Genomic DNA, 18,907 nt, shown 5'->3' with positions numbered 1-18,907 from the left:
GATGGCTAGATGGCATCATCGACTCGATGGACATGGGTTTGGGTGGACTCCGGAAGTTGGTGAAGGACAGGGAGGCCTGGCGTGCTGCAGTTCATGGGGTCGCAAAGAGTCAGACATGACTGAGCGACTGAACTGAACCGAACTAAAGGTAGCATTTCTCAGAGATTCCACAGAACACTAGGGAAAGGGTTTTGTTGTCAAGTTCATTTAGAAAACTCCAAAAACCATTACATCCCTCTTAGTCAGTTTTGATTTTGACATAAACCACAAGGTGCCAAATGAATATGTTTTTTTAGTCAAAATCAAGAACAGGGAAGGAAATTAACTTTTTCAGGTCACCAAGAGAATGCTGATTGAAATAATCTCTTCTTCTCCATGGACCATTTTTGGCCAAATGAAAAGGAGGATGACATGATTCCTTAAAGGCTTCTCAGCTCTAAATTTCCCTATGATACTAATGGATTTTTCCAAAAACTGAAAATTATTTCACAGGTGTGATGACTGTAAAAGTTCATGGAGGACCAATGTCATAACTAATCTGACTTAGTATCTCCATTAAACACCACCTTGTCTGGCATGTGACTTGTTGCACAACATTTGTGGGATATGAGAATCTGAGCTTTGCCACAGAAGTAGAATCAATACAGGAATCTCTGGTACCATCAGAGTTCCTCCCCCAGTCTTTTCACCTGTTTCCATATGATGCTCCATCTGCTTCCTCTCCCCTTCATCTAAGAGTTAGGTTTCCTTTCCGTCTCCATCACCCAAATTCAACATGCAAGGTTTGGGTAGGCTTGTAGGTGGCCAACACAGAAATTACAATATGGAAGGCAGCAATGATAAACTTTTTAAAAAAACCCCATCAAAGTGATGACATAGTCTACACAGCCAGGAATAATGGATGCAATGACCTGAAACCTTAATCAAAGTATCCCTGTGGCTCTATTCCCTCTATCTTAGAAGCATTCTAAAGGAAGTCACTGAATTAAAGTATTTACAGTGGCTTGCCTGAGTTAATATATTCCCAAGCTGGATTCTGAGGAAGTAGGAAAATCTTAGAGCTGGAAGGCTCTGCTATAAACGTATTAATGGCATGTAGTTACATAGGACAGAATACTAAGAATCACCATGCAACCAAAACAAAAGAAAACGGTGAAAAATAATAGATTACTTACGGACGATACACTGATTTCCACCAGGTAAAGTCTTCCATCCAGGGCAACAGTAAGCATTATAACGTGATCCACAGACATTGGGTCTGAAACAAAAGCAAAAAAAAATTCAATCACGATAACTCCATATTTTTTTTTTCAAAAAAGAATATGTGACTCAATTAAAGGAAAAAATTCCTGAGTTATTAGAACAGTAAGCTCATGGGACTCAATGCTGGCTTAGTAGTTTGGCACATTTTAACATAATGATACCAATAAGGATATACTTAATATCACCTATGTACACAGAGCATCAGGAAGATAAAAACCATAGAAACAAAATGCAGTGCTTTCTATCACAATGCACAGATATAAAAATTTATGGTCCTATATGAGTCTAGTTTGAACAATACATTTACCAATCTGGTTAAGAAAAGTCATCATGAAGTCTACTGAATGTGAGGTCTTATATTTTTACTCATTGAAGTTGTGTGTATTTTTTCCTATGGCCAATCTACCTCTAAAATGTGACCACATTCTTCCTTTCACCAGAATTACAGGAATGCAAACTCCGACATTAGTCAGAAAAAAAAAAAAAATAAAAGCCAAAACATGTAAATATTTCTTTAGCCAAAGTTTGGAAACATAGTTGATACCAGCAGTTACAGGAAAATAAAGTCCATGTCACTCTGGATTTCTTGTTTACAGACAGTTCATCACATGTTTTGGAACAAAGCCATGCATTCAGGATCCAGATGATCCATATTTAACACTTTAAGGGAACAACTGGCTAAAAATCTAGCAAATTTTACACTGGAAACTAAGGCATAGGATATAATGTAGACACCCAAAAGAAACCATTCATTTCACTCTGCCACATCTGAGGGCCTAAACATTGATGCCAGTTCTTCAAGTTGAGGGGCTGATAAGGCAGATCAAAGGTTTTGCAATCGACTTCACAAAATAGCAGCTACCCCAAGCGTTGCTGGTATAAATACTATAGTCCCATAAGTATAAGCCTTTAAAAACAACTGCAGAGCTAAAATGCATTTTCTACTGGGGTGTACTCACATATTCTCACTATATTTGCACAGAACCCTCCTGCATTCTCCCTAAACTCACCACTTTAACCAAATTCAGGATTGGAAAATGAGCTCAAGTCTTTGCCCTGTCTTGAACTCCCTTTACAGTCCCAGAGAACCTGGAACATCCTACAGGGAAAAATGCACACTTCAGACCAACTGATGCTGACATCAGAAAGAGAAAGAAGAAGGATGGAGGAGCCAAGGAGAGGGCCCCAAATCCATACCTAGCCAGGGTAGGATTAGCCAGGGTAGAATAGCCAGGGCTATTCCAGTGCTAGACAGAAAATTACTGGATAGAGGCTTAATATGTGCCTGGCGTTAGGAACTCTCTGAGCCTTAGTTTATTTCTCTACAATTGGAATAATGGAATGTGTCAACATCATATGTTTGTGTATCAGAGGAAATAATGAACATGAAAAGCTTATAAATGAAAAGGACAGTGAAAACACATAGCAGCAGCATGGTGGTGGAATGTCTTCTGATCTAAATTAGCTATTCAGCCAAAGGAACCACGAGAGATGAAGGAAGAGAGAGAAACTTGACTGGGAATTCCAAGCCAAATGCTCTCCATTCTTTGTCCCTCCTGTGACAAAGTAGCGCCCTAAACTTCAGTTCAGAGTGCCCAGAACTTTCTAGGGCAACTCATAATCTTGGAAAAGGGAGTGAGAGGAAGAGATAGGATAGACAGCTGGGGCAGGAGAACACCCAAACTTCATAAAAGTTCTCTCAATCTAAAATGACAATCCAGGCCAAAGTCAACCACCTCAAACCTTCCCCACCAACAACTCCACTGGATTCAATGCAACTCCAAACCAAACCCTGGAAGAGCTTCAGAGAATCCCTGAGCCTTTTGTAGGGTGTCCTGTACTCAGAGTAACTATGTTTTTCAAACAAAAACCAGGACATATTGTCTCACAAGAATGAGTGTATTTATGGAGTAACAACACATATAACAGGATTAAAAAAAAAGAAGGTAGGAAAAAAAGAGTACAAAATCAGTCCTACAAAGCAAGATATTCAAAAGATTTTGCAAGGTATTGGAAAAATCACAGTAATAGACATTCTTTATTATTCCTTCAATGTTTAGAATCAACCTACAGACAAAACATGGAAGACATTACAATTTACAATTGTTAGAAAACAAAAGGTAAATGTTTTAAACTGTCATGTGTCATAAATCAAGAAAAAAAGTTGGAAAGAAAAGCGTGGCAAGAAATAAAGCAATTGATTCAGGAAATAGAGGTTTAAGAACCTAATTTTTTAAAATACCAATAACTAAAAGTCACTCAGTAATTATTTAAAAAATGGAAAAGAGAAGAGAGAGTAAAAGTATAGATCCAAGTGAGCCATGTCCCCATCTTTTATGACAAGAAGCCAATATGGACTGTTTAAATGTAGACACAGAGTACAAACACAGTACATGGTGTCAGGAGGATAAATATGAGAAGAACTAAAAACAAAAATGGTTAAAACTGGTTGCCTCAGGAGATGAAGATCTGCGGAAGTAGAAAGTTCTTTTGCTTTCTCAAATTAATAACCATCTATAACTATTCATTTTAAAAATATGTCCTGTTATACTTTGATTATCATCTTTCATTTAAAACAACAATTTTACTTTAAAAGTATGAACTTATCTCATAAACAGGGTACTTCCTGCTTCATTAGAATGAAGTATTCATAGTTCCCTTTCATTAGTTATCACATTTTCATTTCACTGCATTTCTTAAAATTCTATATACTGTTGAATTATGATTTATTTTCATGCACTGACTTTTTGGAGTTTAATAACTTTGTCCTTTTTAATAGGTAATATATTATTTAACTTCAACCAACATCATCAAAAGACAATCGTCTTGTTACCATTTGTTCTTCAACAATACTAAATACTATTATGTCTTGTGGCTTAATACAAAGTATTAGAAATATATAAGTTTTCTCCTCTGCTGACTTTGGTCTTGAGAAATACAAACTAACTGGATGGCACTTATTCTACTTACACACAGAAAAAAACAGGTTTAATTCTAGAAATGAATGTCTTATTTAAGTTGGAAAGCACTAAGATATTTGAAGTCTAAAGTAGACATGTTGGATTATTTCCATTCTAAGAGATTTTACTCTCAGGTTTCAGCACAAAAAATCATTAACAAAGAAGACAAATCGTTAATGAAGTTACTTTTTTGTGTAAATAAAAGTGTAGCATTCATACCTCTTCCTTTGTACTTCATCAGATATACCCACCAACCATCATTAAAAAAAAGTCAGAGTTAGAGCTCCATGCAAGTGGCAGTAGCATTCAGCAAATTAAAGGTAAAATCACAGAGAAAAGATATACCAAGTGCTAAAGATACATTATTTCATTTTCATAGAAACTCTCTGAGCTAAATTCTATTATTACTATTTTAACAGTAAGGAAACTATGTCTTAGGAAGGGTAAACAAGCTAGCTAACTAAAGTCCCATAGCTTAGAAGTAGACAATGGGGATTTGAACTCAGGAAATCTTATTTTAGAGCACACTGTCTTAAGGCAAAGATGTATTTAGGTAACAAGATGATATTCACTCAGCAGCATTGATGGTGGCATATATTAAAAAAAAAATCACAAAATGTCCATCAACTTACCAAAGACAAACACAAACTGTTTTACCTGATTCTTAATAGTTTATGGGAGGGGTTCTGGAAGGGGGAAACATGTACACCCATGGTGGATTCATGTCAATGTATGGCAAAACAAATAAAAATAAATAAATTAATTAATTAATTTAAAAAAAGGAAAAAAAATAGTTTATGGTGGGAAGGATATGCTTCTATTCCACTTTACTGCTATACATTATATTTTTTTCAATTACTCTGCATAACTTTTCTTACCAGTTGCTCTGAATGTTAGCCCTGCAACAACCCAACTCCAGTCACTCTAGGGGAGGGGTGGGCTAGCTAAAGCCCCTCTCAAAGGGCTCTACCATGTCTGACCACATCATTGCAAGAATTGGCCTCCATGTGAGATGTCTGCAGTGTGTCCACATTCCTAAGCCAGAACCCACTTCTGAGAGTCTGGCCTCTTACAGCCAAGATAGCCTTTCTGTTTCCTATCCCAAATGCAAAGTCTTTTTCAGACAAGACCGGGGTAATAAAAACAAATTCAAGGGACTCTTGTTTTATATACATGAATCTCTCAGTTGTGAAGTGATAAAAGTTTGGACAAACAGAATAATAAGCATTAGGTAAAGGTTGATGATATGGACCCTGCTGGCTTCTTTGACCTTCAGGGACAAAAGTTATGATTTAGTCCTCTTGAGCATAAGTATGGAGAGGTATCAAAAAGCATATGCCACCATATGACAAAAGGTGCCCATGTAAACACGCCTCAAGGTAGACATCCTAATAGTCCAGTTTCAGAGTTTAAAAATAATTACAACTTTACCAAAAATGAGATAAAAAACATGAAAAAACTATAATACACAAATGAGCTATATATACTGTGGAACCACACATCATTATTTTATGAGTACTTTGACAAATTTTATCAAGGTAAAAAGAAAAACCATCTGTGCTATCTGATAAATGACTCCACTGCTTCAGTAAACTTTGCAACTGCTCCGCTCTTATTTTATTTGTTTTATTCTGGCTCTCTTCTTAGCCGAAGGCAGAGGTCACAGCAGTGATCTGAATACTACATGTGACCATTCCAACCTGTCAGTCAGCTACAACAAATTAAGTAATGAAACTTCAAACCCCAGCAATGAAAATGGCTTCCATGGCCTCCTCAAGCATCAGCCAGGCCCTCCAGACCCAGGGATGTATTTCTGGATTGTCTGGATCAACACTGGCTGGGACACAGACAATCCTGGTTTTCTCGTTGGAAGACTTAAGCCAGCCAGCCAACCTCTCTAACCTACCACACACAATGTTTCTGAATGAAGATGATTTCAAAAGGAACAGGAAGATGAACCATCCGTATTCCGGTTTGCAGGAGCTTTATCCTCTTCTTGCTTTCTCCTATCTCTGTTAGATTAGTGACTCCATTATCCTCTCCTCCAAAGCCAATGTCTGTCTGTTTCTCAAGGCTTCCCTTCCTTCGCTTCTTTTCCTTCCTTCCTTCCTGTCCCTTCTCTCTCTCTCTCTCTCTCTCTAAATTTCTACTCTCAGGGCCTCTAGAATGAAATGGTCTGTTACTACCTCCAACTGACAGAAAATGAGATGGTTGGATGGCATCACTGGCTCAATGGACATGAGTTTGACCAAATTCCAAGAGAAAGGAGAAAATGAAGGACAGGGAAGCCTGGTGTGCTGCAGTCCATGGGGTCACAAAGAGTTGGACATGACTTAGCAACCGAACAACAACAGCAACAAGGTATCCAAGATCACATAACTCATCTGCTGGTATAGCCAGGAAATTCACTACTGAGCACACAGTGAGGCGTATGTAGACAAGGCGACTGTAGACAAGCACAAAGCCATTCAACCATATTCAGTGAGAATCTATTATGTGTTAGGCTCTGTGTTAGATAAGAAATAAAAGTGACTAAGAGAAGCATACTTAACACCAAGATCATGGTTTCTAATACCATTCTCCAATAAAAGGAACCAGGGCTCTCGGGAAACATGGCTGACTCGAGGACTGGGCAAGAAGTGTACAAGGTGAGTCTGGAGGATTGCGTGGCAATAGAAAGTAGAAGGTAACTGCCAAAGAAACAGAAACTCACAATGATGAGCATATCTCAGCAGGAGCCAAATGAAGAGCTCGCAGTGGCCAAAGCTAGAAACATTTAAGTAGCAGAATAACAAAAGTAGTATTGGATTATAATCCAAAGTATAAAATAAATGTCTATGAGTCAAGATTGATAAATAAATGATTGAATAAATAAAGGCGAGAAAAGAGCAAAGTCTCTTGTGCTAATAAATTCCAAATAATTTATGTAGATAATCTGCCTTCAAAAAGGTGAAGCATAACTCACTACTCCTTAAGCATGGACTGGGCATAGCGACTTCTTTTCCCAAGAAATCCTAACTGAGGAATAATCTACCAAATTCCTAACCAATAGTCCTCAAAACTGTCACAGTCATCACAAACAAGGAAAGTCTGAGAAACTGTCACAGCCTAAGAAGACATGAAAACTAAATGTAATGTGGCATCCTGGATGGGATTTTGAACATTAAAAAGGACATTCAGTTAAAAAATAAATTAATCTGAATAAAAAATGGACTTTAGTTAACAAAAATGTATCAATATTGGTTCAGTTAATTGTCATGAATGTATCAAACTAGTATAGGAGGCTGCTGCTGCTGCTGCTGCTGCTAAGTCGCTTCAGTCATGTCTGCCTCTGTGCGACCCCATAGACAGCAGCCCACCAGGCTCCCCCATCCCTGGGATTCTCCAGGCAAGAACACTGGCGTGGGTTGCCATTTCCTTCTCCAATGCATGAAAGTGAAAAGTGAAAGGGAAGTCGCTCAGTCATGTCCGACTCTTAGCGACCCATGGACTGCAGCCCACCAGGCTCCTCCGTCCATGGGATTTTCCAGGCAAGAGTACTGGAGTCTAACAGCAGAGAAATTTGTATCCAGGGCTTATAGGAGCTCTTTGTATTATCCTCTTGTTTTTTTTTCTTCTTGCAAATCTAAAACTGTTCTAAAATTTATTAGAACTTTTAAAGTTTATTTAAAAGTAAAATAACAATAATATTGTTACCATGCAATTATAAATAAACTGTTACATTCCCTCAAAGGTGACTAAGATAAGAGTCTTTGCTCTTGAAAGAAGACAGACAAGTATGCAAAGCATGCCAATATGACAGGTAAAACACAGACATCTAGGTCTGCCTGAGGAGCTAAGGAAGCTCAAAACAAGAGCATTTAGCCTCATCACCCGAGGTAAGCTTGGAAGGGGCCTATCTGAGTCATGACTTGATGTTTCCCAGTTGCTAAGAGGGGTCACTAGTTTTATTTTATCCTACTGTTGAAATTACTCTCAAATCCTCTAACCCCATTAGTAAATCCCTTGTCCAAATCCTAGTGTTTCACTGTTGGACTAATATCACATTCCTTTTTCCTGGCTTCCTAGTTCCTCTCTGCTCCATTAGGACAATGTAACTAAGCTGCTTCTTTTTAAAATTAATTTTTATTGGAGTACAGTTGCTTTACCATATTGTGTTAGTTTCTACTGTACAGCAGTTGGACTTCCTTCCCATTTAGGTCACCACAGAGCATTGTCTAGAGTTTCCTGAGCTATACAGTAGGTTCTCATTAGTTGCTAAGCATCTTTTCATAATCACCATGCCTAATTCTATTCTCCTGTGATTCAGAGACAGACCTTCAATCACCATAAAATGTTAAACATCTCACTATTAGCTTCAGATACCTTTCAGCGCCATCAACTTCTATACTCCCGCTCTGCTCCTCCTCTTCAGGGACTCAGCTGTCACTCATGTACAAGCCCCTCCCCCAACACACCCACACACACACACACACACACTCTAAACTCTTCTTTCACATTTATACTAGCTCTTCTACCTTTCCTGTTCAGTGTATAATTCCATCTCCCCTCATCACACTAACCTCTTTTCCTTGATTAATCCCATCATGTTTCAACCTACCTACCAACACAATTCCAGACATACTTCAAAAACCCTACATGTTATATTGCAATTATATACCTTAAATAATTTTATGTACAGATTCTCATCTATGAAACCCACCCCTAGGCCCTCTGATCCCAGTCTAACAGTTCTTCAAACAAATGCTTGTTATGCCAGGAACATCTTGGAGTCTGTTTAGAAGCACACAAGATAACACTGACTAAATGCCTCAGTAAGTACAAATCATGATTAACAAAGATTAATACCATCTCTTCGGTGTCATAAACAGGTCAGCTGCAAATGAGGCAAACACAGAAAACTGTCTCATAGTGAGAACTATTTCTTATAAATTAATCTATTTAAGAGAAGAATATTCCATGCCTATTTAAATGGCGATAGACAGTTAAATGGGCTTCCCTAGTGGTTCAGATAGTAAAGAATCTGCCTGCAACGTGGGAGACCTGAGTTCGATCCCTGGGTTGGGAAGATCCCCTGTAGAAGGGCATGACAACCCAGTCCAGTATTTTTGTCTGGAGAATTCCATGGACAGAGGAGCCTGGCAGGCTACAGTCTGTGCGGCTGCAGAGTCAAACACAACTGAGTGACTAACACTTGCAGACAGTTAACTAGTAATGCATAATGCTTTCATGGCTTGGCTATTTTGCTGATATTCTGATCATTAATTTATTCTAATCAGTGAAGTTATCAATGTTTATAACTCAGGGATCAATACATTTCCTTCAAGAAAATATAAAATCAATATAGAGAAAACACTCATATATAAATAACTGATTCTACTTATTTCTTCAGCAAAAGAAAACCTTAAATCCAAAAGGTGACTCAGCTCAGCAAAAGTTTTAAGTGTAACTTTCTCATGGCAGATTGTTGTGTCTGATCAAAGTCATTGATGGGGCCAGCATCTGTGGTCAGTTCCTAAAGACAAGCATCACAGAACTCAGCAGGCAGCCTAGAGAGGTTCCTCTGGATGCACTGCTAGAACGGAGGCTTTTCCCTCCCTAATCTGTGTGCTCCAGTGGCACAGAAAGGATGAGGCTTCCACAGTTTCATTTTATGTACGCCCTAAGTTGTGTTTTGTGGAAATTCTGTGTTGATCCAAAGCACTAGCCCAAGAACCTGAAAGCCAAAGAATTTAGGTTGCCATATCAAGGACACACACACACACACACACACATACACAAACACATCCCTTCAGCACTTCTCAGCTAAGGAAACCAAGTTGTTAAGGCAGCTCCCCAAATCCAGGAGATCATTTTCAAGTGGCAGCCAATTTAAATCTTGTTGCAATCTTTTATAGGTGACTGAACTGGGAAAACCTACTAGACCATTCAGGTATGACCTAAATCAAATCCCTTGATTATGCAGTGGAAGTGACAAATAGATTTAAGGGGTTAGATCTCATAGAGTGCCTGAAGAACTATGGACAGAGGTTCCAGACATTGTACAGGAGGCAGGGATCAAGACCATTCCCAAGAAAAAGAAATGAAAACGGCAAAATGGTTGTCTGAGGGGGCCTTACAAGTAGCTGAGAAAAGAAGAGAAGCTAAAGGCAAAGGAGAAAAGGAAAGATATAAGCATCTGAATGCAGAGTTCCAAAGAATAGTAAGGAGAGATAAGAAAGCCTTCCTCAGTGATCAATGCAAAGAGATAGAGGAAAACAACAGGATGGGAAAGACTAGAGATCTCTTCAAGAAAATTAGAGATACCAAAGGAAAATTTCATGCAAAGATGGACACAATAAGGACAGAAATGGTATGGACCTAACAGAAGCAGAAGATATTAAGAAAAGGTGGCAAGAATACACAGAAGAACTATAGATCTTAATGACCCAGATAACCATGATGATGTGATCACTCACCTAGAGCCAGACATCCTGAAGTCCAAAGTCAAGTGGGCCTTAGGAAGCATCACCACGAACAAAGCTAGTGGAAGTGATGGAATTCCAGCTGAGCTATTTCAAATCCTAAAAGATGATGCTGTGAAAGTGCTGCACTCAATATGCCAGCAAATTTGGAAAACTCAGCAGTGGCCACAGGATTGGAAAAGGTCAATTTGCATTCCAATCCCAAAGAAAAGCAATGCCAAAGAATGCTCAAACTACCACACAGTTGCACTCATCTCACACGGTGGCAAAGTAACGCCCAAAATTCTCGAAGCCAGGCTTGAACAGTACGTGAACTGAGAATTTTCGTATGTCCAAGCTGGATTTAGAAAAGGCAGAGGAATGAGAGATCAAATTGCCAACACCCGTTGGATCATCAAAAAAGCAAGAGAATTCCAGAAAAACATCTACTTCTGCTTTATAGACTACACCAAAGCTTTTGACTGTGTGGATCACAACAAACTGTGGAAAATTCTGAAAGAGATGGGAATACCAGACCACCTGACCTGCCTCCTGGGAAATCTTTACGCAGGTCCAGAAGCAACACATAGAACTGCACATGGAACAACTGACTGGTTCCAAGTCGGGAAAGGAGTATGTCAAGGCTGTATATTGTCACCCTGCTTATTTAACTTACATGCAGAGTACATCATGCGAAATGCTGGGCTGGATGAAGCATAAGCTGGAATCAAGATTGCCGGGAGAAATATCAATAACCTCAGATACGCAGATGACACCACCTAAGTGGCAGAAAGTGAAGAGGAACTAAAGAGCCTCTTGATGAAAGTGAAAGAGGAGAGTGAAAAAGCTGGCTTAAAACTCGACATTCAGAAAACTAAGATCATGGCATCTGGTCCCATCACTTCATGGCAAATAGACGAGGAAACAATGGAAACAGTGAGAGACTTAATTTTGCGGGGCTCCAAAATCATTGCAGATGGTGACTGCAGCCATGAAATTAAAAGACATTTGCTCCTTGGAAGAAAAGCTATGACAAACCTAGACAGCATATTAAAAAGCAGAGACATTACTTTGCCGACAAAGGTCTGTCTAGTCAAAGCTATGGTTTTTCCAGTAGTCATGCATGGATGTGAGAGTTGGGACTATAAAAAAAAGCTGAGCACTGAAGAATTGATGCTTTTGAACTGTGGTGTTGGAGAAGACTCTTGGAAGTCCCCTGGACTGCAAGGAGATCAAACCAGTCAATCCTAAAGGAAATCAGACCTGAGTGTTCATTGGAAGGACTGATGCTGAAGCTGAAACTCCAATACTTTGGCCACCTTATGAGGAGAGCTGACTCATTGGAAAAGACCCTGATGCTGGGAAAGATTGAAGGCAGGAGAAGAAGGGGATGACAGAGGATGAGATGTTTGTATGGCATCGCCGACTCAATGGACGTGAGTTTGAGTGAGCTCCAGGTGTTGGTGATGGACAGGGAGGCCTGGCGTACTGCAGTCCATGGGGTCGCAAAGAGTCGGACATGAGTGAGCGACTGAACTGAAAACTGAACTGGAACATGTGCAAGTGTGTACTTTACTTTGGGAAAAAAAACGTTTTAAAAGAGGGAGAATTTAAAGCCACGGGGTACATTGGAATAGGAAACCAGACATTGACCCATGAAAACAAGAAGCACATGGATATGTGCGGCAAGTCCTGATCCTACTGACCACACGGGGCACTTTCTATGTCTAAAACTGTGGATTACACAATACCGGGAACACACAAGTCTGCACAGTTCATAAATCACCCATGTGACCCCCCCAAACTTCTAAAGGTAATGGTTTGACTCGCTTTCTCTCATGGTAAACTTGCACTAAACCTACTTCTCTCCAAGGCAAGGGATCTGTATCTTGCCCGCTGGCATCACACCACTGGTTGTGAGTATAAAAGGGACTCCCATCTAAACATGGGGAGAAGTGTATTTGTTGATGAAGTTGAAATTACTATTCAATCCTATTAGGATGACGAGGGGTTTCTTCAAAACAGGAAAAAAAAACAACAACAAAAATGTGCCTCAAAATTGCATCTCTCCAGCCTCTACAAGGATTTAACCAATGGTATCACATAAACTCATGGTGCTTCTGAAGAACTGTTTCCCAGAACCCAGCAATCCCTTGGATTTACCTATGAGCTCAGGACGAGTGTGGTTATTTTCTTAGACTGGGATATTTGCTCCATTTACCCAAGCCAAAGCCACACTGTACTTTTCTAAAGGGTGGGCAAAATTCTAGAAATGATTGAAATGCAAACAAGTAAAGTAAGCAGGTGACCCAGAACAGGCAGGCCCAGGATGGTCCTACGGAATGCACCGCTCCCAAGGGCCAACTGGTCCCTTCCCACCTCCTTACCACCCACAGAAGAAATAAGGGACTGAAACCACGATTCTCACCACTTCCCAGAAGTTCTCAAACAGAGAGCTCTGTCCAAGGAGATAATATCTTCTGAATGTCCTGGCAGCCCCAGGAAAAGACAGGAAAGCCAGCCAATGGGATCAGGCTGAGGGGAAAGAATGGCGTCCTTCAGCAGCCGGGAGGGCAGAGTGATTCAACTCTCCAGTTCTGAGGACTGGCAGCTCCCAGCTGACAAACAGGTAGGGCTCCAAAATGTCATTTCTATATTGGTATTTAGAACTTGGACAGGCTTTTCCAATAGAAACAATGTTAATAGGTGGTGGTTTGGTCCCCGGGCTAGTCAAACAGCAGTCTCTCGGCCACATTATCAGCTAAATGGGCTATTGTAGGCTGGTCTGGGAACCTGACCACAGACTTAAAATGTTGTTTCTATGGGAAAGCACATTCCACGGCAGGCAACCAGAGGGAAACTTGGCCACTCAAACCCATGGTCCCTGCAGCTCCAGCCAGCTGCCCAGTGAGCTGTGAGCACCAACCACCTTAAACTCAGGCCACTCCACGCAATCCTGAGAGGGCAGCCAGGCTGGAAGGCTGCCCAGCCCCAGGCCCAGGGCCACCCCCCACCTCCAGCAGGAGCCCATTAGGGCCAGTATGGGATATCCCTAAGTCCATAAATAAGGAACTTAAAAACTGAGGAGTGATTGGATATTCTAATTCTCGATGTACCTGCATTATTTTACAAAGCAGAAGATCCCACCTCACCAGCAAATATGATGTAAAATCAGGACCCAGGGCTAGTTCACAGACCAAAGGTTCAGCGAGCCATTTCTAGAAAGAGTGGCTTCCAAATAAAGCAAGGAAGCAGGTCATTTTTGAACGCTATTTGGTGGCTTCGCTCTTGTACTCAGGATATTTGAGCACTTCAGACTCCCTGGAACTGAGTAATTACTCTCTCTTTTATATAGAATGTGAGCCCTTTAAAGACAGAAAGTGCAGATTTATCTATACAGCCCTAGCACCTAGCACAATACCTGCATCTTTAATGGTAAATGAAGGCTTAGGATTTCACATGTACTTCCAACTAAGAAATCTAAGTTAGAATTCTGTCAGAGTGGTGAGAATTTAATTTGATGAAAAGATAAATATGTTTCTAAGAAACTAAATAATAAAATAAAGGAATGAAAAACACAATTTCTAATAAGGAATCAATGTTTTTCATCCACTTTTTAATTTTAAAAAATTAAAATGAAAAATCAAATAACAAAAGACCCACATAAATGGAATTCATGGAGTATGACAGTGAAAGTTTTCCTTCTTTCAGATGGATCATTTGAAAATATTTTACAGCTTCAAAAGCTTTGAAGGGCTTGTATCTCAAACTCTATTTCATAAGAGTCAACAGGCAATGGATCTTTTAAAATCATTTTTATACCAACTCTTATCATCAGAACAGAGACAAGAGTGTTGCAAAGGAACCAAAAAAAAAAAAAAAAAGGAAAATATATCATTGATAGAGTTTGTTTCTAAAAGAAGTCAGTTAATGGAATGCTATGGTTTGGATTATTTCATAAAAATTAACAATTCACAAATTAGGAATCAATAACTTGACAATTAGTTTTTTTTTAACTTTGTAATTTAAGCAAGTTGTAAGCATTTACTTCTAAAAAGTTAGTTATCTGGAAATTTTTGAATAAAAATAGCCTAATTAAAATTTTGGAGAAGGCAATGGCACCCCACTCCAGTACTCTTGCCTGGAAAATCCCATGAACGGAGGAGCCTGGGCATTTGACTGAATCTTGAATTTATCTAGTCCATATGAAGTCACAATGTAGAATAAAAATAATAATGAACAACTTTTAGAGAGCTTTGTAATTTACAAAATGATTGTGTGACTCTTCCCTTAAATTCTATCAAGAATATGATCTGCTGTGCTCAATTTCAGATGAGGAAACTGAAATTCAGAGAAGTGAAGTAATAGTTCAACCCAATGGAAACATGTCATAAATCACTAATTAAAAACCAAAAGAATTTATTAATAAAACATTCCAAGGCTAGTACTAAAGATTTTAGATTAGAGATTAGAAAGATGTTTCCATAAATACTTCAGAGAGAATGTGTTCCTTTATATAATCTCATTTGTGTATAACTTTTTTGCGTGCTCTGATTTTCTTTTCTGAGGTCTGCATAACTAAAAATTTTAAGACACACCTCACAAAGTATACCAGAAAAGAGAAGCAATGATAAAAGGAACACATCTTGGGAACATTCACCCTACAGACCAGTACTTCTGTTTCTGAAAGTTTCTACATGGTGAATATCCTGCCCTGTTCACCCTGGTTAAAAAAAAAAAATCTCTCTCAGCTTTTAACATGTTCAGTGTTTAGGGGAGTGGGTGGGTGGGGAGCGGGTGGGTGGGGAGCAACGTAGAGACTCAGAATGAGGATAATTCACCACCTACTCCTAGCTGCCATTGGAATGTGCTTTGTGTATACGCTGAACATGGGTATGTCTTGTCTTTTGAAAAGTAGCTTCAAGCAAAACTATCAGGTCATGCAGGCAACTATCTGACCCATCTTAGGAAGACAATAAGCTGCACAAAGACCAGGGTGACCAAAATGATATTCTAAAAAACCCTCCAGATTCACGTCTCTATGACCTAATTCAGAGGCTGCCGGCACACTGTCCATCACATAGAGAAAGTAGCAACTCCCATCCCAGACACCAGCACAGCTCTGCCCTGAAATCCAATCTAAGAGATATCCTGCTCAGCCCGAGTGATGCCAGCACTGTGCCCTCAATACTTTGTGAGCTCTGAGGAAGGTGACGGTCTTCGTGTTTCATCACTGAGAAGAATGGGCACTAAATACTAGGCAATGCTTCCACATAGTGACAACCTCTGAGAAGGAACTGATGCTGGCACATCCACCCATTCTACCTCCTTACCTAGTAAGAGTAAGAATCAGTCGCTCAATCATGTCCAACTGTTTGCAACCCCATGGACTGTAGCCTGCTAGGCTCCTCTTCCAGGGAATTCTCCAGCAAGAATACTGGAGTGGGTGGCCATTTCATTCTCCAGGGGATCTTCCCAACCCAGGGATCGAACCCCAAGTCTCCTGCATTGCAGGCAGATTCTTTACACTCTGAGCCACCATGGAAGCGGTTTCCAAATCTCCTCTGTAGCAGCTCCCAACGACAAAGCTCCTGTTCTTAAAAAGTCTATCAGTTTCCCAGGGAGTTTGATACCAAGCAGTAGAAATATGTCAGACCTCAAAGAATGGCATGCATCTTTCACAGACATGAAACACAGAAAGTACAACTTGTACGTTAGCACGAGCACACGTACATACACAATCCCCCACAAACACTCAGAATGAAGCCACTGGGGCAGTTCTTAACCCTGCATACTTTGCCCAAGGGGATTTGGATATACCAGCGCTTTAGAGAATGTTTCATTTGAATCACTAAAGTTATATTAGTTCCTATTTCTTTTTGATTGTTTTTCCCAGTTTTACTGAGATGTAATTGACATACGTCCCAGGCAGCACTAGTGATAAAGAACCCTCTTGCCAATGCAAGACATAAGAGATGTGGATTCAATCTCTGGGTCAGGAAGATCCTCTGGAGGAGGGCATGGCTACCCACTCCAGTATTCTTGCCTGGGAAATCCCATGGACAGAGGAGCCTGGCGGGCTACATATAGTCCATGGGGTCACAAAGAGTCAGACATAACTGAAGTGACTAAGCTTACTAATTGACACACAACACTGTATAAGCTTAAGATGCATAATTATATGACTTAAATAAATAGTAAAATGATTACTACAATAAGTATAATTAAAAGTGCATATTTCTTAAATAAAGAGTGTTCCTGGAAAAGCAATGAAAGAAATGAGGGTATAAACATTCACTCTGAATGTTAAAATATCTGCAAACGTCTTCTTCTATCCACTTATAGTTCAAAATCTTACCAACTTTTTATAACCCCTTGCCTGAAACTCCTACTGTAAACAAAAATAACACATTGAGAGTCTCCGTCTTCACTTGCACAAAAAATCATGGGCAGAAGGGAAAGGAATGGGCTGTTACAGAATTATATCTTTCCTTGTCTGCCCTCTCAAATGCTTGGTTCCTTCTATGTAAATTTTCCACAATGTTAGACCTCATCATTGCTATGCCTCAGCATTAGATATTAAATAATTCTTCCACAACCCTCAAAGTCATGGGTCAGTTTAGACAAGTGCAGAAAAAGCATGTCTGGCAGCATTGCAGACATCGCTGGGTGTGAGGCATTGAGTGTAAGTTCAAAACTAGACATAAAAACTTCCAGTGCTAATAAACAAATAAGAAATGACAGGATTTAAATATTCCCATTCTTCTATCCTAATAAATTAACGGACCTAGACAATGATCATCAATGGCAGCTAACATTACAAAAAGAGAGGCTAGCAGACAAGAAAAGACCTTTGAATGGAAGTACAAACACCACTTACAAAGTATTCTTGCCGAAAAGTTGATTCTGAATTGAATCTAGTTCCTAGCTCTAACTAGCAAGTCACAACAACAACAGGGGACAGAACACCGTGAGCACCACCACCCCTGGGATGCAGTCATCAATAGACTGTAAGAAACCCTGAAGCTCTGTGCTCCAAGCATGGTCCAAGGACTGACCAGTGCTAGTCCACACACTATATATTACTAATCTATAATGAGATAAGAACTTAAGCTGGAATGTAAATCATCTCACTGCTTCATTCATCTAGAAAGCCTTGCTATGAAAAAAAAATAACAGCTCAGCTAAATAGTGTGCTTAGTGACACACTGCATTTACTGGCACATGATTTTCATTTCATCACAGATTGAAAACAAGCAGCTAATGGTCTGGCATTTTAAGTGCCACTGCTCTACAGGACGTGAACCAATTTCTTGTTCTCCGCCAGCTTTATTAGATAGGATTGACAGATACTATTGTAAAGTATAGTACATGACAATTTGATACGTTTATACACTACAAAATGATCACCACCAAAGTATTAGCTCCACTTGGTTACATAATTACTATTTTGTGTATATGTGCGTGTGTGCGTGCGTGTGTGTCAGTGTGTGTGTGTGTGTGTGTGTGTGTGTGTGTGTGTGTGTGTGTGTGTGTGTGTGTGTGTGTGTGTGTGTGTGGTGAGAACATTTCAGATCTCTCTTAGCAACTTGCAGGCAGATAATACAACATTATTAGCAATACTCATCATGTTACACCTTTGATCCTCAAAACTTGTTCACCTTATAACTAGAAGTGTGAAGCCTCTGACCAGTATTTCCCCATTTCCCCTACCCTCCAGCCCCTAGAAACCACCACTCTTCTCTTTGTTTCTGAGTTCAGCTTTTTAGAAGTGATATATAACATGAATCCACTTCTTCAATAAATAAATTACAAGAAAAAGTGACAAGAGGGCCAGTTTATATATTTAAAAATATTTAAGAGATTTATCAACCAATTACTCTTAAAAAGGAACTTTCCTGGTGACTCAGATTGTAAAGCGTCTGCCTGCAATGCAGGAGACCTGGGTTCAATCCCTGGGTCGGGAAGATCCGTGGAGAAGGAAATGGCAACCCACTCTAGTACTCTTGCCTGGAAAATCCCATGGATGGAGGAGCCTGGTAAGCTACAGTCCATGGGGTTGCAAAGAGTCAGACACGACTGAGAGGCTTCACTTTTCTTTCTTACTCTTAAAAGATGGACTTAATTTGGATCCTGATTTGAATGAACTATAAAAAATAAAGCTTAATTTGATAATACTGATCGAATTTATACAATATTACAATATTGTAAAGTAATTAGCCCCCAACTAAAATAAATAAA

At 39.6% G+C, this 18,907-nt stretch overlaps 1 protein-coding gene across 1 annotated transcript in view; it reads right to left on the bottom strand.

The window, feature by feature from the left end:
• FBN1 (fibrillin 1) overlaps positions 1-18,907 on the bottom strand; it is a 261,212-nt gene that overhangs the window by 226,562 nt on the left and 15,743 nt on the right. The window contains exon 3 of the mRNA XM_081508461.1: positions 1,176-1,258. Within this exon, the coding sequence (XP_081364587.1) occupies positions 1,176-1,258 (83 nt within the window). The remainder of the gene's footprint in view (positions 1-1,175; positions 1,259-18,907) is intronic.

The sequence above is a fragment of the Giraffa tippelskirchi genome, chromosome 7 (genome assembly GCF_054371585.1).
Source record: "Giraffa tippelskirchi isolate mGirTip1 chromosome 7, T2T-mGirTip1v1.2.pri, whole genome shotgun sequence".
NCBI classification, from domain to species: domain Eukaryota; kingdom Metazoa; phylum Chordata; class Mammalia; order Artiodactyla; family Giraffidae; genus Giraffa; species Giraffa tippelskirchi.
Note: the sequence above shows the minus strand (reverse complement) of the source record. Positions and strands in the feature narration are given on the sequence as shown.